General features: G+C 37.6%; 1 protein-coding gene across 5 annotated transcripts in view; it reads right to left on the bottom strand.

The window, feature by feature from the left end:
- The window catches only part of LOC128996878 (potassium/sodium hyperpolarization-activated cyclic nucleotide-gated channel 2), a 378,895-nt gene that overhangs the window by 335,575 nt on the left and 15,774 nt on the right, over positions 1 to 27,546 (bottom strand). For 4 of the 5 annotated variants that reach the window (XM_054422396.1, XM_054422397.1, XM_054422398.1 and 1 more), the window contains exon 2: positions 5,727 to 5,798. The exons of the other annotated variant lie outside the window; for it this stretch is intronic. In XM_054422396.1, coding sequence (XP_054278371.1) covers positions 5,727 to 5,798 — 72 coding nt within the window. The remainder of the gene's footprint in view (positions 1 to 5,726; positions 5,799 to 27,546) is intronic. 5 annotated transcript variants of the gene reach the window in all.

The following is a 27,546-nucleotide window of genomic DNA, read 5'->3' as shown; positions in this document are numbered from 1 at the left end:
TAAAATTTTAATCATGACTGTACATGATTTGACATTGTTGCTAATTTTAAAGAGTTAGTATTGAAAATTGAGGGTAAATTTTCGATGTAGATTAAGTAACATCTTTTTACGAATGTAGGTCAGTTTTAATATTATGGTCATGAAGAATGAATCAACTAAAAATAGCAATGCAATCGACATGATAAATATGAAAGATCTAAAACTTTCGAAAAATCCTCCTGTAGGCCTACCCATTTTACTAAATCTCACTGAAAACAGACATTTGCTTCTTTAATTGTGCAATAGGATGTTGATATAACATTTTTGAGGCTTACCGTGTTGTCCTTTTTTTGTGGGAGGAGGTAATATTGCATTTACGCACACTGAGATGCTCAATGGCCTCTCAGTAGTACCCTAACCCCGCGGGCTCAATGTACCTGGACTACCGGCAAAAATTCCCTCGTCTCCTAGGACACTAGCCTGGAACTGTTTAGCACATTGCTTCGGGCTAGGCATTTTAAACTACGCCACTAGTGCTTTCCTTCTTATTTCCTCCGAAAACTAAGGCCGATCAAGATCGACCTTCTTATTCCGATGTATGGTCTCGGTGAACTGCTTTACACAGTTACAAGTTACAAGTAGTTACAAGCTTAGCTCCAACGATGGTTTCTAGAGTAATGTCGACGCCGATCTCAGAGATCAAGGAGGCTCGGCGGACATGCCACTTGTCGCAAAAGAAGAAGGTGTGCTAGGCCTTGTCTGCAATACGGGGACAGTATAGACAGTCCGGGCTGGCGGCCTTCCCTATTCTGTGCAAAAAGGCCTGGAAGTACCCGTGACCCGGCAAAAACTGGGTCACGAAATACCCAACCTCACCATACTCCCGTTCCACCCATGGTCGGAGGCTAGGAATGAGCCTGGCGGTCCAACGTCCCCGAGACTCGACGTCCCATTCGCGCTGCCAGCGGTTGAAACTGCTTTCGCGCTCTTCTCTGGCAGCAGTCTCTCTGTCAAATTTAGATCTGCGGTAGATCACCTGTCGCTCCCTCGTGAGATGGAAGATGGGGATGGCACTGGCAATCACCATGACTGCAGACTCGAGGACCGTGCAGTAAGAAGCAACTCGCAAGGCACCTCGACGCTGAACACTGAAGAGCCTGTCACGGAAGACACGCTACTCCAGCACATGGGCTCAGACCTCAGCCCCGGAGAGCACTGATTGAACAGCAGACATCAGTAGGCGGTGCTTGCAGGAGCTGGGAACGCCGACGTTTGGCATAAGCCTACTTAAGGGCAAAAACTCCCTTAGCGGCTTTGTCAACGGTTCGCTTAATCTGCTCGTCGAAAGACATCTTCCTGTCAATCACAACAACAAGGTATTTGGCATGCGGCTTGTTCTCCAGTAGGGTATAGCCTGCTTGCACAGGAAGGACGGTGGGAATTATCTTCTTGGTTAGGACCACGATCTCGGTCTTCAAGCCGTGGTCTTGCATCCACTTGTTGACACGGAGCATCACTACACCAAGTTTTAGCTCTGCTTCTTCGACGTATCTGCCTGCAACCAGAGCAGCGACGTCGTCGGAATAGCCAACGAGGCGGGTCTCGTCTGGCATTTCTAATCTTGTATCAACCGTGTTTTACATTGGATTTGTAGCTTTGCAAATATACAGAGCATAAACTGATTAGCACTATTAAGCTTTGATTTATAAGTTGGTGACATCACTTGGTAACCCTGTTGTATAATTAACACTGCTTAAAAACAAGCTTTAAGCCTTTTGATATTGGCGTAGGGAATATGAACGATCAGCTGTAAATATTGTTATTAAGTGAGCACATTGATAAATGGACCTAGAATTCATAATAATGAGTTACTATTGAGGTACTTTTCCTGTCTTTCATTTCATGATGTTTTATGGGGACGCAACAGACGATGTAGTTTGCAATAAATTGCTCTTTTGTTAGGCATATTTAAGAAGTTGGCGTGTAAGAAAGGAAACTGTTTTTTAAAGAAAATTTTATATGGCTCAACCCTAAGTTCTTTACTTATTCTATATCTGACTCCAAACTTAAAATGGAGGTGGAATGTTGATATCATTTGACTCGTATACTTAACTTAGTAAATAGTACAAGTAACAGGACTTAAGAGCCATGAGACTTATTTGATTCATGGTAGTCATGCAGAATCAATTTTCTAAATCTGAATCACCAAAGTTAATCCTCAATGTCTTCCACTGATATACCTAGCCATTTTTAATTACGTAGGCTTTTTATCTTTTTGAAAACTTTAACCATTGTCAATACTTAATAAATCAACGGTTATGAGTATACGTAATAAGAATACTTAATATATCCAATATTTGTTGTGATAGATTTTTTTTAAGAAAGACATGCACCACTTACCTTAATACACCATAGTTTAATGTAAAAAAATTTCAAAATTTAACCTTTAATTTTATTGGTATATCAAAGTTAAAATTTCCTTTGCTACCATATTAACAAGTTATTTTAAATTGCCAGGTTTAAAGGTACAGTTATCTGGTTGGATCTAGAGCCTATTACAGCTATCTTCTGTGGAATCTGAATAGCTCTTTGTTTAATCTTGAGCTAACCCTCTTTACAACTAACCTCGCCATATTGTTTGGTTATTAATGTTTAAAACATGACAAAATTGTAAAATGTTAACTTAATCACTTTGATAAGACGGCATTTTGTGTACTTAAAGACGGCAAAGTTGTTAGTGTTTTCCTAGTCATCAGAGGCCGCTAGTTCAATCCTGAAAAACTTATAGGTTTTTGATACCAAAAACCTGGTTTGAAGCTGACCTTGATATTATTGGCTTGAAATAATGGACCTGGTTGAAACAGCTGGTCTTATTCGGAAAAAGGACTGCACAACTATTATACATTAGAAGTTATCTCATCGTAATTTTATTATTATTTTGGTATTACACCTACCTTTGTTTGTGTGTAAGTAAAGGCCGTGTGGCACTAACTTATCCTCATTTAATATATGATCTTTGATTAAATATTCATGAGGGCCTGTCCCATGCTATAAATGATAGTGCATCAATGTATATCTTCATCTTTATTTTTGTTAGTAAGAATTTACTAGGATTTTTGTGCATGAGGAGGTTTCCAAATAAAAGTATCTAAATTTGACGACGCTTTTATAACACCGAAAAAATACACTGGATATGTATGTTATTGTTTATGAGTTCTCTTACAGAAATCGCGTAAGTAATTAAGGGTATTCTTAATAGAAGGAGTTCTATTAAGGATAGTTTTATTTCCATACTGAGATTTTATCAGACAAACTGTCCATGGCGTCTAACAGGTTCGAAGGAATTGAATACATCTTATTTGAATAAAAAATGGCAAATTCGACGTTATTGGGCACAATGGGGGACGGCGGCGGGTGATTTATTCCTGCCATTGAACATGGCTAGCGGTGAATAGGACTGTTCAGACACAGAATAATCAGTGACAAGCGGTGAATTAATAAGCCGATCAGATGATCGATACCACCGAACAGCTGATCGTCGTTGATTTGTGGCGAGGTGAAAAATAACCTGACGTGATGTTTGGTAAGTTTACGACGAAAGGTTGTTTGAATTGCTTGATATTGAATAATCCCTTTGATTAAACTTGTTTCCATATAAATTCATTATCCTTATGCATCGGCTATAAAATGTTTTTTTATCATACAGTCCGGAAAACAGCCGTTATGAGTTCTCTAGATCGTGCGTGAAACCATCGTTATCGGGTAACTTCAAATATGAAACAAAAAAACATGGAAAACATTTATGTTCGCCTACATAAACAATTGTTTTATGACATATTATAAAATTATGAAAACGCTACTTATAACACGATATTTTAAGTTATGTTTGTAAACATTAGAGATATAAACATTGATGACGACGTTGTGTAACCTCTAATCAAGATTGTGTATCGATTAGAAGGTTATTTCCGTCATGAAAATAATTATTCCTCACACGGAGCGAAAGTGTCTTTGAGTGATTTTTTTGATACTTGATCATATTTCCAAGTTCGGCTTCGCCTCGCTTCTAAAACACGATTGTATATTAGAAAGAGCCACTTTCACTCCTAGTGATTAAAACTACTATTCAACCACTTTTCTTGATTAATCCGATGATTTTTTTAAGTTGTCTCGATTGATAAAATGTTATTGCATCGTTATCAAAATGTTTTTGTGTTCATCGTCGTGTAAACATGTAATAGTTTCCCTTAGTTGGCTTAACAAATTGTAGGACAATTTTGAAGCTAGTGACAAAGAATTGTTGAAGTTCAACGTATTTTTGTTCAAACAATATTTGTAGATATAAAGTAATCTTTTAGGGAGAGTAGGGAAAATGCATTGATGCTGTTTCTTTGTAAGGATGACGATCTCTAACTTGCTCAGAGCGAGTGACAGGTCATGATCAGCCATTCAGATATCAAGTCATTGATAGTAATTGTTTTATTAATAATAAATACCAGTGTGTTATTCGTAACACGTGTTTAATATATAATTTAGAGCCAGTGGGTTGTTGTAATTGGGTAAGCTCATTGAATTCGTTTGAAGACCCTTTCTTTGGTATATTATAACATGTTTTCCCACAAAAAAAACATATTAATACATTAATTTTTGGATACTTTTCTACTGTTGATAATGCTCTTTGGCGCAAACTGCACAAAACCCATAACACTTTTCGCTTTATAAAAATCAATCCTTAAAAAATTATGTATAGCTTTCAACAATCAAATTCTAATTAATTTGTATAGCTCTTTATTTTCAAATGTGTTGCATAGTATTCCACGTGTTATATATTTAAACTACATTGCTAATAATTATTGAATGAACAATACAACTCATGTAGTTGTATAGATCAATTAGCTAAACAATCGAGTACAGCACATAGTTTGATAGTAACTGCCAAAAATATGTCATCCTAATGGTAATAGATTCACCGATTCCGTGGTATACGGAATATTATGACAACTTAAACGATAAATTAACGATACCATCGCTGAATACAAGACCCACAGACAGCTTTCTACAATCACGCTACTAAAACTTTGTTAACTCTGCAAAAAGCACATGACTATCTACACTATCTACCACTCTAGCACAGGGGGATATTCATGCTATATCTATAGTCTGCCAAATGTAACTACTCCAGCTTTGATTTGTTCACAATCCGAGCAACATAAGAAGCAAATTTTTAATTATGATCGTGCAGAATTAAATTTGTAGACGTTAACACAAACTTTGGTTTAAAATTATGAATGGTTATGGTAATTCCGTTTCAAATACAAGTCTGGCACATAACAAAATTACAATTTAGGAAATCGGCTGTAATTTGAAATGAACTATTTTTGTATGAATCGTTAAACTAATATGTGCCACCGAATTTTTGTAACTTTCTTTTCAAATATTTTATAAATATTTAAGGCAAATTTTCTTTTATCAAAAGTTTTAGTATTATTAAACAAAAAATTCATAAAAATATGCAAATTGTATAAATTTATTTCGATTGTCTCTGCAAGTCTGCTGTGCAAAAGAAAAGCCTAGTCTAGTTCAACTACGATTTGTATATATTTTAACCATTTAGCGATAGCAAATATTCATCCATTATATGTTAAATCAAAAGAATTATGCTTCGCAATCTTAAACTATCATTATAGTACAATAAAGGAGAGTTACATTGCGCAGACTATAGGGGAGGGTATGTAGTTGGGCCTTACTCGCTGTAGGAGCGCACTCGGCCGCATCTCTCGGCTTTACGTATGCTCCGCGACACCAGAATGGACTCGGTCCTAAACAAAAGCACAAGTTGAGCAATAATCACTGGGGAGTCAGCTACGGGGCACAATGTGATGGAATGTCAAAATACTGTATGTATTCAGAAAACCAGTAACATATGAACTACAAGAGTACAACTACGGAACAGTATATGAACGAAACAATGTACTGCGTAACCATAATGATCACGTATATACGTGAATAGATTGCAGCACTACTTAAAACGTTGAGGGTGCTTTTTTTCAGAGCAACCTTATCGAAAAATTTTGCACAAATTAACCGTTTTCGGTACTTTCCTGTTAAAGGGAACATTCATTATTATCGATGATTTTTTCTCGATATATCGATGTTTTTGTTTTCCGATCCATTACAAATTGACGACAAGAAATGAAACTGTTCTAAGCTAACCTAACATAACCAACCATACTTGCTGTACCATTTAAAAATTCCGTTTGGGTTTGAATATAAAAGGCAAGTTATAAACGCGGAGTTTTTAAATGTTACAGCAAGTTTGGTTAGTTATGTTAGGTTATTTATTTTAGAACAGTTTAATTTCATTAATGTTTGTTGATACTGAACAATATTTTTCGTAATTGTCAGCTGATATGTTTCAATTTGTTAATATCGATATATCGAGAAAAAAATCATCGATAATAATGAATGTTCCCTTTAACAGGAAAGTACCCCGTTTTCTATCAAAAATTATTTATTAAATTAAAAACATAAACATAACTGTACACAATCCTACTTTGACAGTTCTAATTTTGTATCACAGCTGCTTGGTTGAAATTAGCAACTGTTGTCATAAATTTAGACAATAGTGCTGCACCCTGTTGGTACATTTTGTAACCTTTTAATGCTATTGATCCACACAAATTCAACACAGAACAAAACAGAATCGAATTGTTTAGTTGAAACAGCTGTTAAGATTCTTAAATTCCATTTAATAAGGTTAACATGGGGAACTCCAGAGCCACTGGGGCGGAACCCTTTTGACGGATCTGCACCAAACTTCACACAAACCATCCTTGAATAATGCTTAATAATGTCTGAAAGTTTCATTACAATCTGTCTAGCGGCAACAACATGTTAAGGAAAGAAAGCTAATTTCTCACTAAAACATTTAGGCTGGCCAGAATGAAATTTGGAGCCATGATAATTATCACCTTGAACAAAGCGATTCTTTGATTATTTTCAAGAACCACCTGAGCCAAAGCTTTCATTAAACGTAACCCCTCTTCAAATCCGCTCTTTTGCAACCAGATAATGAACCACAGCCTAATGTGGTGCCTAAGTTAGGGATTAGTTTAAGCAGTACAGCGGGGCACAGTGCTAACGCCCTCCCTCAAAAAGGCAAAATCAATACAAAAGGGCCACCTCCCCCCTCCACAGGACCAGCTGCTTCAATCTTGGCACTGTACCAGATTACCTGTTTAAGTCACTTGACCGATTAGATTTTGAAAATAATTAGCCTACATTAAGATCACCTATGAGAAAAAGATGTGTTCTTGTCTTTTAAACATGATTTAGAAAGATGACACAGTCAAGTTGGGGTATTAGCGTATTATTGTCCTATTAAATATTTTAAAGATAATATGCCAGTATCGTATAATGATTACTATGGTTTTCTTTTGATTACTACAAAAATAATGACTTTATCATCATCCAGGAGGAGCTATGGAAGTTCGTTTTATATGTATGTTTAAAAAATATTGAAAGCAGATAATATACGGATAAATACTCTATATTTTCACGATACAGTATTATTCTATAAAGTTATAAAGTTCTCACCAATAAAAATCGGATACTTATACTTCCGATATTAGTTACAAGAGGGTAAAATTCGACACTGTTATTAAAATAGCCTGGTTGGAAAAACATCCACATTTAGATTTTTTACCGACGAATAAAAATAATATTCATAACATTAACTATTTTGTAACATGGTTCTGAAATGTACAATTTTTTCCAGGTTTGGTAAGAATCTGCAATATTAAGTTTTGATTGTCATAAATGGAAAACTCATTTTTACCTCATAAAAACCCATTCCCATTGCTCGATCACAAGGTTCGCGGACTCGTTTGAATAATAGTTGGGCATGTTTACAAGTACCAAATTTCATCAAAATCGGATGATTTGTAATCGAGCTATCGTGCTAATGGGCATACGTATTTATACATATATGGATTTCAACGGATGGCTTATAGCCTCTGGGGATATCAAAACGAAAAAGAAAAGCTGTCCCGACACTAGATCTTAGCGTGAGACATTCAGTAATAGCTTATTCCATGTGTGACAATATGTCTCACACAAAAATACTAACCTACAAGTGACCAATCTATAACCTATAATGCCTAAGTATCCCTTAAATGTACATGAAAATTAAATAAAATTACCTCAAACTGCCACATTGAGCTATGCAATTATGGTTCACTGTAAGACGTGTTCTAATTCAGAACTTTGTCCATTCACATAACACTCCAAGTTTAACACCAGCTCATTATAAATATTTGACCAATTATACTGTGCAATTTTAACACAAGTTGACAAAAAGTCTAAACATTAATAAAACAAACAATAAACGTTAATTTGTAGAGTTAACAATGACCAAACATTGCCAAACACCGCATCGAACAATGACAAACCCAGACTGGTAGCATTCTGTCCGGAAGAGAAAGACCAGCTGATTGTTACAAACACAGCTGTTTTGACTTCAACCAGACAACAATTACAAGATTTCCTGTTCGTATACTGATGTGTTGTGATAATTATTGACACTAGAAATCATTGACACTGATTGATCTCGTCCGGCAACATTTAGAATGCGCTGATGTCAAATAAATATGAAACAATTTACAGGTAGATAGTTTTATTTACTTTTAATGATTGTAGGATAGTGAATCGAAAATTATTTAATAGTATAGAACAAAACTCTTTCCTGCATTCAAATTATTACGAATGACTAATCAAGAAAGCATGTCTGTGCACACACATTATAACTTCTAAATAATTATAACATTTAATAAACAAGAGCGGTATAAATGGGCTAACTGTTTGTCACGTGTTTTAGTTCACAAAAGTTCCACCTGTTTAGAAACAAAAGAATTTTACTCGCAATTTTTTATTATTCTTTTACTAGCATTATATAATGGAAAGGTGAAAAGTTTGGATTAAAAAGAGCTTTGTTATATTTTTTGCTTTGACATTAGTTCAGGGACGAAATTTATTGTGGCACATAAAACAATATGGCAATTACGTTACTGTACCATTCTCATAAATATTTCAACCACTCTCATTGGGGCTTAATGTTTTTGAATTATTGATTTCAAGTTTAATAACTACGTTTATTACCTTATAATATAAATGAAATGTATAACTAAATCTAAATGTCCAAAAAGGTCAATATATAATAAATTGTTTTATTCACAAGCGCTTTCGGAAACTAAGTTTCCATCGTCAGGCTGTTTTTAAAATGGTACAAAAAGTAAATATTTACAATAATAAATCAATTTTAAGTCAAGATTATGTAAAAGATATTGGGGGAAAATATGAGAAAATCATCTTTTGAGTTTTGGATATATTACGGTGTTTTTCTTGATGTAATTATTTTCAGTAATTCCGAGTTAATAATTTTTCATTATTTAACAAATAATTTTGTTCTGTTTTTTTATAAAATAAGATTCCCACGCATTAAGATGTTGAGGTTTTATTGTTTGTTTAAAAAGTTTAAGGTTTCTCAAATTGAAAATAGGTCCTGTATTTATACTTTTTTTTTTTTTTTTTTTTTTTTTTAAGGGAGAGGAGGTAAAAATGCTTTTACGCACACAGGTAGCCAGCCTGTAGTGTGAGACTCCTGAATCTATCGCAGACTACTCACTAAAAAACCCCCTCTACTCTGTTGGACACAGACCTGGAATTGTTTGTCACATTACTTCAAGTCAGGCCAACATGTTACCTAAGCCCTCAGGGCTCTCACCGTTTATGGCATTTGGATACTTTAAGACCTACACCGCATCCCGGTCAAGGTCGAGCTTCTTGGCGCGGAGAATACCCTGGATGTAATGTGACACACAGGTCCAATTGTCCTCACCCTCCGTCATCATCGGTATGACCGTGTCCACCGACAGCAGTCCTACTAACTGTTGAGCCTCCAGGCGGGGCCTTTCCCAACGCTGGCAGTGGAAAAATGTATGTTCCACGTCATCGGGAATGCCTGGGCAGTATATGCAATCGGGTGACACGGCTTTGCCCATCCTGAACAGGTACGACCGGAAAAAGCCGTGACCCGTCAGAAATTGGGTGAGGTAGAAGTCCACCTCTCCGCACCGCCGATCAACCCAAGGTTGGACTTGCTTTATCAGTCGCCTGGTCCAGCGTCCCCGAGTCTCCTGTTCCCAGCTCTCTTGCCACAGCTGGTAGGTGCGGGTGCGTTCCTCTGTTCGTGCCTGGTCCTCCCCACGGCGCTGATAAATTGCTTTTCTCTCCGCCGCCAAAAGTTTGACGGGGATGACTCCAGCAACCACCAGGACGGCGGGTTCGGACACTGTTCGGTAGGCGGATGCAACTCTTAGTGCTGCCTGACGCTGCACTCGGGCAAGCCGCATCCTATATACCTCCTTATTTAGAGCGTCTGCCCACACCTCAGCACCGTACAAGAGTACGGACTGGACAGAAGACATTAACAGCCTTCTACGGCTGGACCGAGGCCCTCCGACATTGGCCATCAACCGGCTAAGAGAGGAGACCACCCTAGCGGCCTTGTCCGCCGTACGGAAAATCTGATCCCGCCAGCTAAGCTTGCTGTCCACCATAATCCCAAGGTACTTGGCAGAACGAACGGTCTGGACTTCAACGGCCCCTACCCTCAACGGCACGATGGTGTCAATCCGTTTTTTTGTTAATATCACGATCTCAGTTTTGCTCAAAGCAAGCGAGAGACCGTGGTCTGTCATCCATGCGTTTATAGTACGCATAACTCGGTTCAGCTTTAGCTGAGCCAGCTCAACGCTACGTGCAGCTATCAAAACTGCAACGTCGTCCGCGTACCCAACCAAAACAGTTTCCTCAGGCATTTCAGACCTCAGGAGGCTGTCATACGCGACATTCCAGAGGTCCGGGCCGAGTATGGAACCTTGGGCAGCACCGGAAGTGACACTCATCGTCCGTGGGCCCTCTGTAGTGTCATACAAGAGGAGGCGGAACCGGAGATAATCCTCTATGATACGCATGAGGTATGCCGGGACGTGAAAGGTGTTCTCCAGAGCATCCAGCATATCGCACCACCTCGCCGAATTAAATGCGTTTCGCACATCGAGAGTGACGAGCAGCACAACCCTTCGAGAGTAGTGGTTAAAATCCTCAGCTCTCATCACGGCTTGCTTCACCTCTTCAACAGCGTCAACCGTAGATCGCCCCATCCTAAATCCATACTGCCGAGGGGACAGGTCCCCCGCAGCGACTACGGCTGAATTCAGTCGGGAACGTATCAACTTCTCGAGGACTTTTCCAGCCGTATCCAACATACACAGAGGTCTGTAAGAGGATGGCAGGTCTGGATCTCCCTTCCCCTTCCCAACAAGCACAAGCCTAGCTGTTTTCCAGCACGAAGGGAAAACTCCTTCGACTAGGCAGGCATTGTACATGCGTAAAAGGATCAAGGGGTTAATAGTCAAAACCTTTTTGAGAACTTCGCCGGGTACCCCATCGGGTCCAGGAGCCTTATTGTTCTTCAGGGATAGGACGGCCGCCTCCACCTCTCCAAGACTGAAAAGTGGTACGTCATCCACCCTTCCGAAATCCCGCAGTGGGCGCAACGTGTGAGCCGGGAAAAGGGACTCGACTATCCTCTCCATAGTGGCCCCATCCATGACGGAAGGTGGAGAGCGGGTGCCAAGTTTCTTGGTTACCAGTTTGTAACCCAAGCCCCACGGATTGGAATCGATATCGTCCCTTAATGTCTCCCAGCAACTACGTTTACTCCGGTTGATGGCTCGACGAAGAGACCTCCTAGCCACTCTGTAAGCATCCGACTTACGACGTCTGTCTACAGGTTCTCTGGCCCTGGTAGCAAGTCTTCTGGCTCTCAATGCTGACCGACGCAATTCCGCAATCTCGGCAGTCCACCAGTACACAGGTCGCTTATTGCACCGGGATCTTCCGCGAGGCATAGACTCATCGCAAGCGGAGACGATTAGTCCCATCATGGATGTAACTAACACCTCTGCATGAGCCACACTAGTTGCGGGGGGAACCACCGGTGTTCCTCGTAAGATGGCTTCATTGAATTTTGCCACGTCCAATTTTTTAATATTCCATCGAACGGGCACTTGACGAAACGCGGCTACTTGTCTCTGATGACCATCCAGGACATCAAAAATAATGTACTGGTGGTCACTGCCCGTGTAATCCTCCAGAACTCTCCAGGCTCTGATCCTTGGCAAAAGGGACTCAGATGCAAGGGTTATGTCTGGGATCGTTCCCCGCATCCCGGGGCGCCGGAAAGTTGGCGTGTTTCCCTCGTTGACGACAACGAGTCCGGCTCTGGCAGCAAAGTCCAGAATGTACTTGCCCCGGGAATTGGTGAGGGTCATTCCCCACTCGACAGCCCTAGCATTAAAATCCCCACCCACGACGACGTGCCCTGTGGTATTGCGCACGCTCTCTTCCAGGCGGTCTATCTTCTCACGAAATTCACGGATGGCCTCGTTGGGAGTGAGGTAGACACTAAAGTAAGTGACATCCCGGCACCGAACCCAAACGAAACCTCGGCCCTTCGCGTGACCCCGTACTTGTACTTTCGCTGCATTACGCGCCCAGAATGCAGCAGTACCAAGACTATCAGGGAACCAAAAAGATGGGTCCCTATCACGGTACTGGTACTGTTCGCTGACTAAGAGCGCGTCGACATCGTGTTCTAGGGCAAGCTGACATAGAAGTGCGTCAGCCGACCTGGATCGCTCAAGATTGCACTGAAGGATTCTTATCTTCGTGAAAGGACTTTCGCTTGCTGTAGTGCAGATTTGAATACACTACACTGTCCAGACCCAGCTATATGCTTCAAGTGTTTGTCAGCGAGCCCATTTTCTTTGCAAAGGAAACAGGACTCGACTTGGCAGTCCTTACGGACGTGACCGACCTCCCCGCACCGAAGGCAGTTCTTGCTTCGGTCGGGTCCCTTGCAGTTTCGGGAGGAATGGCCGAAACAGAGGCATTTAAAACACCTCTTCACTTCCACTCTCCGTCTGAGCCTGCAGTTGACCCAGCCGACTCTCAGATGCTGGAGTCCCAGCACTTTCGTGGCATGTGCGTCTGCCATTTCGGCGACCGCCATCCGCTGCTGACTCCTGTTCGGTTTTGTGAGCCACACCTTAAATAAAGCCGTTTGCCCGCCAAGCTCGGGGACAGCTTTCTTCAGGGCCTCAACAACATCAACCTCCGTCGACACACAATCAATGTCTCGAACCTCGACTGATGTCTTTGGTTCAAGAGCACGGACGGTGCCCTGGCCTTCAACAGCTGCCTTCAGTTCGGCAGTAAAGGCTGCTTTGTCTTTCGACTTACCCAGTTCAAGGAGAACGTCCCCGTCCCGGGTTCGTCTAATCGACCGTACAACCGTATCGGTCTGCTCTGGCTTAGCCTTGGCCTTAATTGCACCCAAGACCTCGGCGAAAGATCTCCCCCCTGAGGGCTTGACCAGGATTGCCTCCGTCCTGGGCTTTTTTGGCCGGGACTTTTTCGGAGCAGAGACCGAGCCGGGCCCAGTTTGGGCCACGCCGGTCGGCTGTGCCTTCACTGCCACATTCTTTATAGAGGCGACCTCCGCCCGCCTCAACTGCCTCTTCTCCTTTCGGGAACGACGTTTTTCCCACGCAGCCCCAGGTGTCTCTACGACTGACCCCTTTCGGGAACTTCCCTGAAGGGGGGTCGTAGGTAGCTGTGGTTGTTGGCTCTTTGCAGGAGCTGCAGCTATGTCCGAAAAGGATCTGGGCACAGCAGACAATAGATCAGTCTGAGTTGCCTTGGCCTTTACCGTGGTCCTTTTGGTTTGGACGCCTTCTTCTCTTTTTTGAGGACTGTCCGATGTGGAAGGCCTTTTACGTTTCTTAGAAGGCAGTGTTCTTTCGTCAGACAGAGACACAACCTTCTCGGCAATCTTCTCCATGGCTGCCTTACTCACCACCCGGCAGGCAAAAACGAAGCCAAGGTCATCCTCCAGTTTGGCCATGCCGTTTTTGACCACTTGATTTACGGCTTTCTGGGTCCGGAAGGTGTCCAGCATAGCCTTGATCGTAGCTTCCATGTCTTGGAGCCGGGTTTCAATGTCACTCTCTGCGTCAAGATATTCCTGACGCAGAAGCACCATCTCAGAGCCTTCCGACCTCAGCGGTGCTTTGAATGGCTCCTCCGGCATCCCTACAGCAGAACTGGCAGAGTGGGGGAGAGTTGCTGGCAACACCAGCTCGACACCTACATCTCCGACGCTTTCCGCACCGTTCCCAGCTCCACTTTCCGAAGGAGCTCCTAAATGGGGGAACTCCTTGGTGCATTTGAAGGTGGCAGGTGGGGGAGATGTCCTCACGTTTTTCGGTGGTGGCGACCGCTGCACCTTGGAGCTACGGACAAAAGCGTTCCGCTCCACTTCCAACGTCTTTTCTGGCTCATTTGAGCTCTTAATCAAAAATGTGTTATGAGGGGTTTTATTTAAATCCATCGTGTTTATTCCAGCGCATCGTGCGGCAAGGAGCGGCCCGGAATCAGTCAGGAACGGGTATACCCTCGGGGACAAAGACCCCTACCCCAGTTCCCCGGGGCCTGACCTCCGTTTGCCCAGCACCGGATACCTGACGTGCCGGGGGTCGCCCGTCACAATGCAGAGCCCGACCTCTACATCCATGCCGCACTCCCTGACCAAGGACCGAAGTGGCTGGCTTCTCACGACCCACTAAGAATACCCATCGGCAGTGCAGAGCACACATCAACCCCTGCAACACAACAGGGGCACTCCCAGGGACTCCCAGTGAGTTCGTCGGTCACCCTTTTAGTCGCCTCTTACGACAAGCCCGAGAAGGCTGCGGTGCTATTCTAACCCGGTACCGCACGGGAGCCTGTATTTATACTGTGGAGTATATATACAGTACATAAAGTACTATATAGGCTCATCTATCTAGCTACCATTTAAAATCATTAAAATTTACCTTGTTTGTATTTTTATTGCTTTTTACTCACACAGGCGAATGGAAGATTTACGTAGACTAGAGAGTCAGCTAAAAAGTTAGGTGAATCAGGTAAAAAAGAAAATATTACTTTTCTGCAGCACTTTCTGAAAGGTCAATAACTATCAACCACGAATATGAGAACAAAAGCCCGTATGTATCATGAACATAATCAAAGGCGTATCTTGACTGAAAAAATGAATATTTTTTATTTATTGCCTATGCTATTAACATAAAAAATATGGTTTGAATAATTCTATTTTTGGCAATGTAAAATAATGTTTACTTCCGGCCAGTAACATGAATTGTTTGTGTTTATGATCCATACCGTGTCTGTTCTAGTTGTTAAACTGAATGATTGGTTACAACTGGTTGTATGCTATGGGATATCCACTCTCGTATCTAAATGTCTCTGAAGTGAAAGTAGCACAAGGAATAAGAAAAATGCGCAAGCAATGTTTCTTGCATTTGATATAGTTATACTGTATACTTTTCATAAAATTCACATAGTTAATGTTTCCATACGGTAATTCTAAGGGTATAGCATAGGTGAAGCCAAATTGAATCTTTGAGTTTTATTATCTATTAGGCAGTAGTACAGTCGCTTGTATGACAAACTGAGCAATGACATGCAACACTAGAACTTGGACTGCAAGATATATAATGTATTGCCTAGGATTCTCTGCTTCAACTGATGTAATCGAAGATAAAGTCTAATCCTTAGATTTTAAAATAAATTAAGAACCAAACCTTTTTTGAGGAACTTATTTGAAATTACTTTTCTTTTTATATGTTGACACCGATTGTTGTTTTAAAAGTAATACAAAGTTAAATTGTCAAATTTTGCAATCAACAAATCGATAGGTTAATAATTAAATTGTTAAATTCTTTATTAATGTCGTAAAATGTTTCAAAAGACACCAATTCGTGATACAATTTTATGTTATAAGCCCGACAAGTAACTTACTGAGGTATTGTGAATGTTTATATGTTTTCGTAGCGCATATAAAAGTAATATTTAGCAACAATTATGAAAATTCTTGCTTACTGCTATGACAAAACCCATAATAAAAAAATAGTACTCCACCTTCCTTTTTTTAGAGGTGATTTTCTTGTACTAAGACCACGAACTCCGTTTTAAGATTTTAAAAATTTACAGATATTTAATGTGTATAATTTCCATCAAATACATTTTTTATATATCGCTAGTACATAATACTGTTTAGTCTACGATATACTATTCCTCTCCCATGCAATTCGCTTTGAAGTGTTAAAGACAATTATTAATATCGTTGCGTTCATCATGAACCTCCTAAGCGCCTGTAGGTATTCAAACGCAATATGAACACTGTGTCTATATTGCGTACCGGTTTCATCAGGCGTTTGAAAAAACTACTAAAGTACTTGTATAATCTATCTCTCTATTAATAGGCAAGCATGTTTCTTAAAAATCTTTTTTCTCAGCTCGTGTGAATCGCAGGGAAGATGTACGCCTACTGAGTTGGAAATATATTTCCCTGTAGATGTGCAGAATCCCTTCTTAAATTTAAATAAGTTCAAAAATAAGCACAAAAAATTAATTTACAACTTAAAAAAAAATTAAAAGGGACCTTATAAGTTGCAATGCTGGTGACGAAATAACAACACTAAACGGAAAATCAGATCAAATAGAAGAAATTCCAATCACATGTTTTATTTACAGCGTACGGTGAAAATAGAGAAGTCTGTACATTACACATTTTTGGTCGAGTTTTTGACCAATGAACGACCTCTAGTAAAAATAAATTGATAGCTAAGGATTAAAGGGGGGTACATATGGATAAAAAAATAAATCGCTTAGTTTTATATTGTTTTCAATGATAATCATAGGGAGAGAGAGAGAGAGAGAGAGAAATTCTTTATTTATACACATTATTTTGCAGCAAATACATTAAGAAATAAAAATATCACATGGGTCACAATGACCTGTGCGTGATAGAGTCCTTACTGGCTGCTTCATCAAAATAAAAGTTCTTCACACTTCACTACACATAAAAAAATGAATAAAAAAAACAATAACTTGGTAAAATAAGCATACAATTTAATTTAATATACAATTATAATTATAACAACCTAATAACCATATACAATGTGCAACTCAATAACTTGGGGAACACATTGCTTGATTACATCTGATGAACAAATTAACTTTTTTTTTCAATTCCCAATTTTACTGAGGCGTAGATTCCGTCAAGTAAGAGTGCTGTAGAAGGTACAATAGATAGTCCAGTTATCAGTTGGTTAGGTCTAAACGAGATATTCTGGGCTGATAAGCGACTCTGTATTGTCGAAGGCCTATCTCCATCAGCCAATTAGCGATAACCCTCTTATATACACTCAGTGACACTCGCAGGTCCCTAATTTCTGGAGGAATATTACGCAACAAGCAATTAGCAATGTAAAAGGAATTTGTTAAATTGATTGATTTGAAAACTCTTGGTACCCGTAATCCTATCATCACTGAGTTTCTGGTATGATAGTTATGAACTACGGGCGAGGCGATAAGGTCCAAATGAATGTATAAATAAGCTAATAAATCTTTAACATATAGCTGCCTTATAGATAAAAGCTGAGATTCTTTGAACAAATGATCAGTAGAATAACGTCTCGGTTTTCTTAACGCAGCTCTAATTATTGATTTTTGAATTACGAACAAAGGTTCAATTACCGATGAATAAGCCCCTCCCCAAGCTATTAAACCATACTGCAGATGAGATTGAACGTATGCGTAGTAAATTCTTTTAATTTCGTCATGTCGTAAAATTTGACCCAATTGATAAAAAACATAAATCATTTTTCTAAGCTTTGTTTTTAAAAAAATTATATGGCTTTCCCATTTCAATTTATAATCCATTATAATGCCCAGGTATTTATACTGCGACACAGTTTCAATAATTTGGCAGTTGCAATCGCTGCCTGCGGTGCCACATGAGTGCAAGGTTAGTCTGAGTTCGGCGGGCGGCTCGCTAGCGGGACGAAGTGCAATAGGCAAACATTTTGTTTTACTGACATTCATTGTTAGAATATTTTCTGAGAACCATCTTTTTAAAATTTGTAATTCTGATGATGCAATATTAAAAACCTCTTCCCAAGTACGTGCCCTAAAGATTACTGCTGTGTCATCTGCAAACAAGAATATTTTTCCAGAAATATCAATTTTATCTATGTTATTTATGTAAATTAAAAATAATAAGGGCCCCATTGTAGAACCTTGAATAATTCCAAAATCTACATTCATTTGATCACTAATTACGTTATTAATTGATACTACTTGAGTCCTATTGCTTAAATAACTTTTAAACCATGCCAGGGCTAAACCCCTTACTCCCAAATATTCTAACTTTTTGAAAAGAATTTTCCTATCAATAGAGTCAAACGCTTTAGCAAGATCTATGAATGCAATTAGTATTTTTTCATTTCTATTCACTGACTCGATTAATGTTTTATTGATAAGAAATAGTGCATCAGTAGTATTTTTACCTTTTCTAAACCCAAACTGTTGTTCTGATAAAATTCCATGTTCATCCAAATAATTTTGGAGTTGAATTTTGACACATTTCTCTAACACTTTAGATAGTACACTTAACAATGAGATTGGTCTATAATTATTTTTGTCATCTTTTTGCCCAGACTTATACAGAGGGATTACCTTAGCTATTTTAAATCTGTTTGGAAAAATGCCTGAAGTAATACTCAAGTTAATAAGATGTTTGAGAGGTAGTAAAATGTCTTGCAGATGATTTTTTAGTATTTTGGCTGGAAATTCATCGAACCCGGGAGCAGAACCGCCTCGCATTTCCCTCACACACTCAGCCAACTGACTGTCAGAGACAGGCTCCAGTCGCAGTTCACGCCCCTGTCCTACACTGAACAAAGCATCGTCGACCAGTGGCGGACCCACGGGCGGTGGCAACTCGCTCGCCAACCTACTACCAACACTTGAGAAAAATTCATTAAACGAGTTAGCCACCGCTCCCAAACCCCCTCCACTTGAGTCTGACGGTTGCTGGAAAAGTGAAACAGGAAAATTGCATCTCTTTATATTTGCTCCATTAAATTCATTTATATGTTTCCAAAATAATCTGGGGTTGTCAACAGAGGCTGTTATTTTTTCTCTGTAAAAGTTTTGTTTTGTAGTTTTGATTTTATTTGATAACTGGTTTCTAAAAGCTTGAAATTGAAATTTTAATTGCTCATCAAAAGGTCGGGCTTTAACCAGTTTACTCATTTTATCTCGTTTTCTAATAGCAAATATTAACTCTGTGTTTATCCATGGCTTTAATTTCTTAAATCTAGAGGTGGGTTTTATTACACGCATAGCTTTAAGTTTTAAACTAGAAAATGTGTTTAAAAAAGCGTCACAACAATCATTAACATCCTGATGTGCAAGGACGTGATCCCACGACTGGACCGCCATCAAGCCACTCAGAACACCCGAGTCCAAGTACATGTTGCAGGTTTCAGGTTGAGCTGTAATGTTTTCAAGTTCAATTTTTGCTATAAGAGTGTAATGATCAGTTATGTCAGTTGTAAGTACACACGAAGTCAGCTTGTTACAGTCATAGTGTTTGACAAAAATGTGATCAATGCAAGTTTTAGAGTTGTTAACTTCTCTTGTAGGTTTATTTATTAATTCAATAAAACCCGCTGAATACATTATATTTAAGTAAACCTCTTTAAGATTGGTTTGTTTTGACTCTGGTAAAATGTCAATGTTTATATCACCCATGAAAATGTGAGTATTTGAATTGTTGGTAGTAATGCAGTAGGTTTCTAGATCATTTAAAAACAAATCAATATTCATGGATGGGCTACGGTAAACTGTAAGTATGCTGTAATGTTTGGAGTCCAGAGTACAGTCAAGTCGTAATCCAGTCGCTTCACCCAGTCTTATCTGTTGCATTGTTCCGCAAAGTTCCGTTTTCAAGTACACAATTACACCGTCGTTTCTGTTCCAGTTGATGTCTGTATTAAATAGATCGTATCCGTCGATGTGATTCAATGTCTTCAAATCATGGGTCCACGCCTCAGTAAATGCAATACAATCAAATTCAATATTTAGACTTTGTAACAAAACCAATGCGGCATCAATGTTCCTACTGTAACTTCTAATATTTAAATGGATAAATAGTAAACCTTTCCCCTCATTGAAAAAGTTAGACACTTGTATATGGTTTACAAAATTCATGCATTGTATAGTTTTAAAGTTTTCCAAGTCAGTTTCTCTATCAAAGTGAACCATGCTACTATCCTAACCGTGTCTTCCCCAAATTGTATAAATATATAGAATAATAATAAAATCACATAAAGTATTTCCTCGCCATGTACTAATTTGAGAATACTATTACATTTAAAAGTTGAATTGACTTAATAAAGGATGCTCAAAACTGCCTTTTTTATTAACAGGGAGCAAAATTACACTAAGCAATATGCATTAGATCGGCGATAATTTGAGACAAATAAAAACTCTAGTATAGTGTTCTATGGACTTTTAGTAAAATTATTTTTACTATTTAGCGATCCAACACAAAATTACAACCAAAGTATTTTCCTAAGTACAGTACCTCATTCATGCATGGTTTAATTTAGGTTATTAGTCTGGAGTTAGCTCGAAACACTTAAATAATAAGTTGATTTTAGAGAGAGTTTATAAATACTTAATTATAGGCCTAATCCGTGGCAAACAAACTAAAATTGAAAGTAGTAATCATTCCAGGTTATAATTGTATAAAAAATAAAAAAAAATAAACATTTTGAAACTGCATTAAGTTTGTAAAGAGAGCAGAATTTACTAAATAAAGGGCTACGTGCTGTTATTTTTATATCATTTGTACAGAATTTTATATTTTATTTTTTTGTGGGAGGGAGTCAGACGAGTCATCCGTGCCAATTTTCACGTCTTCAGTCATTTCGGGAGAGTGATTATTTTCAACCGTGGCCTTATTTTTAGTTTTTACCAACCATTTTTTTTACCATAAACTTTCAAAATTCAACAAAACGGTATGAATTGGTTATAGCATTCAATAGATATATGCAAACCACATGAAATACCCAACAATTAACCATTTAAAAATTGATAAAGTGTTTTAAAATTTTAATATGCTGCCATAATCTTATGCAAAACAAATAAGATATGCTGTATTTGAAACGATTCCTGGGGTCAGTTTTTTGAGCGTTTGAAAACTGCTGAGGGGAATATGGACTGTTTATCCACTTATACTGTCCAATATTTATTCTTCATACATCGCTCGCATCTGTGCTTTGACTTGTTAAGGCGCTGTTCGGCTTTTCCAGACGAAATTCTGAACTGCAAACACTTTGTTTATAATCCTATATTGAAGTTTTGTCGGTTGCAATGAGAAGAAGATAAGGTGTGTCTTAAGATGTGTTATTATGTAATACTAGCAGAGTACCCGTCTTTAGTACGAGGTCGTCGTTTTTCATTGAACACGAGAGGTTCAAACGTGGACACCATTGACTTTTAGTTACCGTAATAGTTATGCCGTCTTTATGGACTTGCTGTACCCTTTTATTACATTAAAAAAGAACATAGTTAAATGAGCCTCTCACAGAAAGTGCTGCTGCCAAAGTTCTGTTTTTTCTTTAGTTTTTGTTACAGATATAGTTGGTGTGACATAAATTATGTTGGGCTTACCATAAGTCGTCCTAACAGTTTGAATATACTACAGGTAAAATAGGAATGTGATAACAACAATAATTGGTCTTTTGATGAAACTTGGTGAAAACATGATTTTTCCATAACGATGAATAATCAAAAGAGTCGATAAACAAATTTTACGTGAAAGGGATTTGGGGGAGGAGAAATATTAGTTTTTAAAACAGAAAATTACATTTTGAAACAATTTAGGCATGTGACACATGTTTTTAGAGTTATCTTTGATGCAGACTAGAATAAAAATAAGAGCCAGGCGAAATAACCTCCATATAAACACGTTTTTGCTTTGATTACCTCTTATATTCAATAATTTTCCCAATTAATACAGATAAGATGGTGCCAAAAATACCATATTATAAAAAAATTGGTCCACTGATGAAACTTGGTGAAAATCTGTCTTTTGTCATGAGGATAAGGAATCAAAATAGTCCATGAAAATACCCTGCCGTAGCAAACCTGCAGACTAAGCGAATTTCCATTTGCCTCATTAGATTTTCAATAAAATCTATTTTGATAACACTAGGTTTAATGAGAATCTAGGTTTGCTGCTACAGGGAGAATAATAAAGTATTTTTATGGTAATAGGTTAGCTAAAAATAGATCAATTTACCAAGTTTTATAGAAATATATCCATGAACAAGGAAACTACAAGAGTTAACTCCATAAGAATAACACAGTAATTTTATATTTACAACTTTTGAATTCTACCCGTAACCAAATAATGTACAGAAATACCTCAACATACTAAAATATTTTTTAAGCTCTACAAAATGGTTTAGAAAGATATAGCTGTTTTTTTTTTGTTTTTTTTTTTTTTTAATGCTGGTTAACCAATTTTCGTTTGTAATATTCTGAAGTAATGCAAATTCGGCAAAAAATTGACTTACATGCTGCCAATATATGTTTTTTAACCAACACTAACTGAGCGCGCAGGTGTGCTGTGGTAGGGGCGATGTCCGTGTTTACATGCGAGGCGGGACATAGCGACATAGCGTCGTCTCCCATATCGATCTTCTACTTTGTTTTCCACAGTGATTAGGCGTCGCCGTACACACCACCTGAGCAAGGCTTATTTGTAAACCGATTTGATCATTGCATCGTGTCAAACGATTAAGTATTGTTGTTACAAATAGTAAAGCAGTAATGTATATGTAACAAAGAGTTTAACGTACCTTTACATCAATTTAATATCCGTCCTCAGGTGAATTAATTATTTAAGTCAATTTTAAGAATTTATTCTTGTTTTTACACATGTATTTTCAAGTATATTCATTCTTAGGTTAACCAATACAAAATGTTTTGTTTCTACCATGATCAACCTTTTTCTAGTATGATGATTTCAAACAGCAGTATACGACAGTATTCCGAGCGATTGCCAAAACAGTTTGACCTCACCTATTAACATCTTATCGAGCTGTGTGAATCCAAAACTCAAATTCCAAAAGCTCGTTACTTGATTGCTCGGGTAGCCATTCACCTTCGAGTCTGAAGCTCGCTGGTTCGATTCCAATCGGAATTTATTTCAGACCCAGATGTAATTTATCAGTGGATATTAATTAATTGTCAATTGTCAATCATTTAGATGGGGACGCCACCTAGGTGCGTATTTTTACCCAAACATGAGTGAAGGATGAGTGTAGAATGGTGTTTGATGACCTGTGTAGTTTTGTTACTGACTAAGATCAGCGGTTTCATTAGTCAACATCATTTATTTAAAGCCCAATGATCAGGAACAGCTGGGTTATGCTAGCAAAACATTACGTTAGATAACAAGGCCATTGTGCGGACCATTCTTTTATAAAACACGTAATTAGGTTTAGGTAAATAAAAACAAAAACATCCATAAAGCACATTTCCATACCACTGTAAATATATGTGCGGCGGCGATTTTTAGAACAAATAAGGGCGTTCACCCTTTGCATGACCGTGATAAAATGTTGGTCTTGAAGGTACATTAGCATAATTAAATATAGTTAAAAATGATATCACAAGAATAGCAATAGGTCAATGAACAAAACAATGCACTGATATGCTGGTTAAATGCAAATAGCGCAGCTTAGCTAAAACGCTAATTGTCGTACTAGTTTGAATTTTAATATTCAAGTGATCATTTTGTGATTATCGGGCAAAAAATGTATTATTAGTGAAGGGTACATAAACATAATGACTGTGTCATAACTTGATAACTTAATAGTTTGTCATCGAGCGATAGAGGGACGTGTCTAGATCTGCAATAACTAACAATGAATTAAGGGATTTTTGTAATTTGTAATTTCAGTTTTTTTTTGTCGAAAGGAATATATTTTTGTTACGATATTTAAGTTTTGAATACTGTAAAAACTAAATATTTTTAGCGTATACGTGCACCAAGAATGGATTTACTTAATTTTTAATTGAAGTACTTGATATTTTAAACCATAAAGAGATGCCATAATCTTTAACCTTTTTTATTGAAAACATAGCGGTACAATATAAGCTACTTTCTCTTAATTAAAGCTATTTTATTTATTTAAATGGTGTTTTTACATTACATGTACCGTTAAATAATTTTAGAAATGCTGCAATGTAACGGTCTAGCTACGTAAACCATGACATTTTTACAAAAATTATGTTTCGTTAAGTAAATTGGTAAGACGGGTAGTACTTGGATAAAAGATTATAGTGACTTGGGCATTTAAAACAATTCTTCCAAGGTATGAAATGTCTTCCTATCATGTCTTACCTGACATTTATATCTTTAGTCAAAGATTATACTTAAGAGTATCGTATTCTCACCCATTGTGCCTTCAATGTTCAAACTAGTTAATATTTCTTACCTAAAACAAAAGAAAACATCAATTATTGTATTTAAAAACTACACAAGGGTATTGACAGATATGGACAAATGCTGGATTATTTTGACCTAAAAGTGAAAATAATATGCAAGAACTAAATAAGCGAAATAATACTAAGCCATTATATTAAGAGCCCATAAGTATAATCGTTAGGTAGGTAAAACTTTATATTCCTATTGTAAATATTTATAACTGATGTCCAGGCTCTGCATTAACACACCCCTGGATTCAGACGATTTGTCTTGTTGTGACATACTCACTAATTGTTTACGGTAGTATTTAATGATAACTTTAACTTTTTTCAAGACTTTTTATATGACTATCATACCGATGTTTTCGTCAATAAACATCGTATAATCATGTCTAATATAACTCCTGTATAGCTGTTTCATATTGATGCTCCTATTTGTTCTGCCTATGCTTCGCAATGGGGCAAGAATATCATAATAATGTGGCTCTTTCTACTGTTAAACGCTATAAAACACTTACACACACACTTCCTATCTATTAAACAGGCAAATGTCAATCCTAAGCCTACTTATTGTTATTTTAATAAAAATATCTTGTGTATTTTCATTAAACTGTGCAACAGAATCAAAACTAATAATATTATCGAAATATAAACATCTTCAGTTATAATGAGAGTCAAAATATCAACTCAAGAAACAAACTATTGAAGACAAGTGTATGAGCTGAAACATCTTCAATATTTTAAATGTGATTAAATACAGCCCTTTAATTGAGGGTTTGTCTTCAGAAGAGGGTTTATCTAACAACTGATATTTTCCGGGGAAGTTTCACTTGATGTTAATCAAATGCAATTGATAGGTGTACGGCTTACGGTTTTCTCAAAAGTTCATGATCCTTATTAGCTATATATTAGACGTACCTTCTTGGTTCTAAATTTTATTCATACATACTTGCTTTGAGAACTAACTTTTTATTTATGTTAAACGATAAAATTATCAAACCAACAATAATAAGATCCCGATTCTAATATTTCGTATTTCCCTCAAAAGCCAAGGCAAAAGTAAACTGGAACCATTCCAAAACATTCTTCATGGAAACGAGACTGATTCTACTCAGAGTAAAGCAATATGAACTGTATTTATGAGTAACAGTAGTGGTAGTCCTCATCCTACAATCTTGCTTCATGTAATAATGATTGGTGCTTTCACCCATTGTAAATATAATGTAAAGATGTTACAGTATATTAAAACTTGTAATATCGTATAAACGCACGTCATCTCTTTACAAAATCTAGATTTCATGTAGATTTCATTTTCAGATTACAGATTTTTAATTTTCAGATTAATTACATCCGTCGATTTCATGGTGAGGTATTCCCTGGATAACTAATGTTACCTGGCTTCGTCAAGTGCTCCTTTCTTCAGTAGTTTACAACTATAGTATCAGACTTCGTTCATCTTCATGTAAAACAAAAACATTGATAAAGTCATCTAACCGATTTGGTTAGATTCGTCTTTAACATTACACACACACACACACACACGAACACACGACAAAAACACGGAAAACGAATATAATACTGTAAAACTGGCCGGTGTAATCACGGGAGACAGACAGACAGACAGACAGAAATTTATATAAGACTTGTTTTGCCTTCTTAAATGTATAAAACGTAGAAATAACCAAAAGTTATATAACTCTGAGCAATGCACAGACAAAACCCTAATTTTATTTATACCGAATAAATGTTTTAATTTCAATTACTAAATATTTAACACTTTTATGTTGACTTTATCAAGATCTGTTTCACACGAAAAAAAGTCATTTGGTCCTTACTCAAACTTGAAAACCTCGTAATGCTATCTAGCCAAAACAGTTATACATGTTCGATCCAATTAAAATCCATGCAATTCATGAAATAAAATATAAGTGAGACAGTCCCCAAAAGGATGACGAGAGAAGGTAGAGGAGAAGAAGAAGGAAGCATCGCAAGGATGTAGACACCCATCAATCATATTTGTTGTCGTCAGGTAAGCCTAAACTGTCAGAGGATATCACCACATGTTTATAATGTGCTTACATGTGAATCAGCTGTGGCATTACCAAATATTAGTATTAGAGACAGGCCATTCGCCTAATTCACTGAAGTTTTAAAATGTATTTTGTTACCAAAATTTTTGTGCCACAAGATTAAAATTGAGCAATTTTAAAATGTATGTGTATATATATATGTGTTTTTTAAATAGTAGTGGTTGGCATCATTTACCCGAAATTTGACCGTCCCATATTGCATATGGAACCTATCTAGCAATGAGAAAACCGCAAGCCGTACACCTATCAACCTCATACTTGGATGAAAGGTCTTGATATGAAACTTCTCCTGAAAAATATTAGTTTTTTTATCTTAAAGGCACATGCTTGCTTTTCATCAAATTTAAAATATTGAATTTAAATCAGCTGTTACATTTGATTTTTTGTTTGAACTTTTTATGCTGACACATTTTCTAGGTTTATATCACAAAAAATGTATTAGTATTGATTCTGCCACACAGTTTATTCGTCAGCTTATATACATAGGAGATCTTTTTTTTAAATATGCAATAGATACGATTGAGTATGATCACTAACTATAGCCTAACCATTTAGTCTGTGTCATGATCCCTGGAAAGTGTTTTAGTGTTTCTTATAATATAACCGCATTAATCCTCTGTGTCCTCACCCCGTAGCGAAGGACATGCAAAACAACTACCTATTAAGTATCAGCACCGGTAAGTGAACCCACAACCTCGCTGTCTTGGTTTCAACATATCTCGTTCTTCCAACTGAATACCGACCTACCGTTATTAAAAGGGGAATTAGCTATTATAAAACTTGTATTGGAATTATGTAATATTGTAAGGTTTTTTACATCTAATTTTGTTGAGAGACAGGACATTTTATCACATGTACACAGAGTAGGGAGATGACTACTTTATATGTAGTCTTTGCATAAGTCTTTCAAAAAATATTTTTTCTCATATTACATCATTTT

Source organism: Macrosteles quadrilineatus, unplaced genomic scaffold, assembly GCF_028750875.1.
Source record: "Macrosteles quadrilineatus isolate MER2022 unplaced genomic scaffold, UCM_ALF_1.0 Scaffold_6__1_contigs__length_79288215, whole genome shotgun sequence".
Lineage (NCBI taxonomy): Eukaryota > Metazoa > Arthropoda > Insecta > Hemiptera > Cicadellidae > Macrosteles > Macrosteles quadrilineatus.
This window is presented reverse-complemented; position numbering and strand designations above follow the sequence as displayed.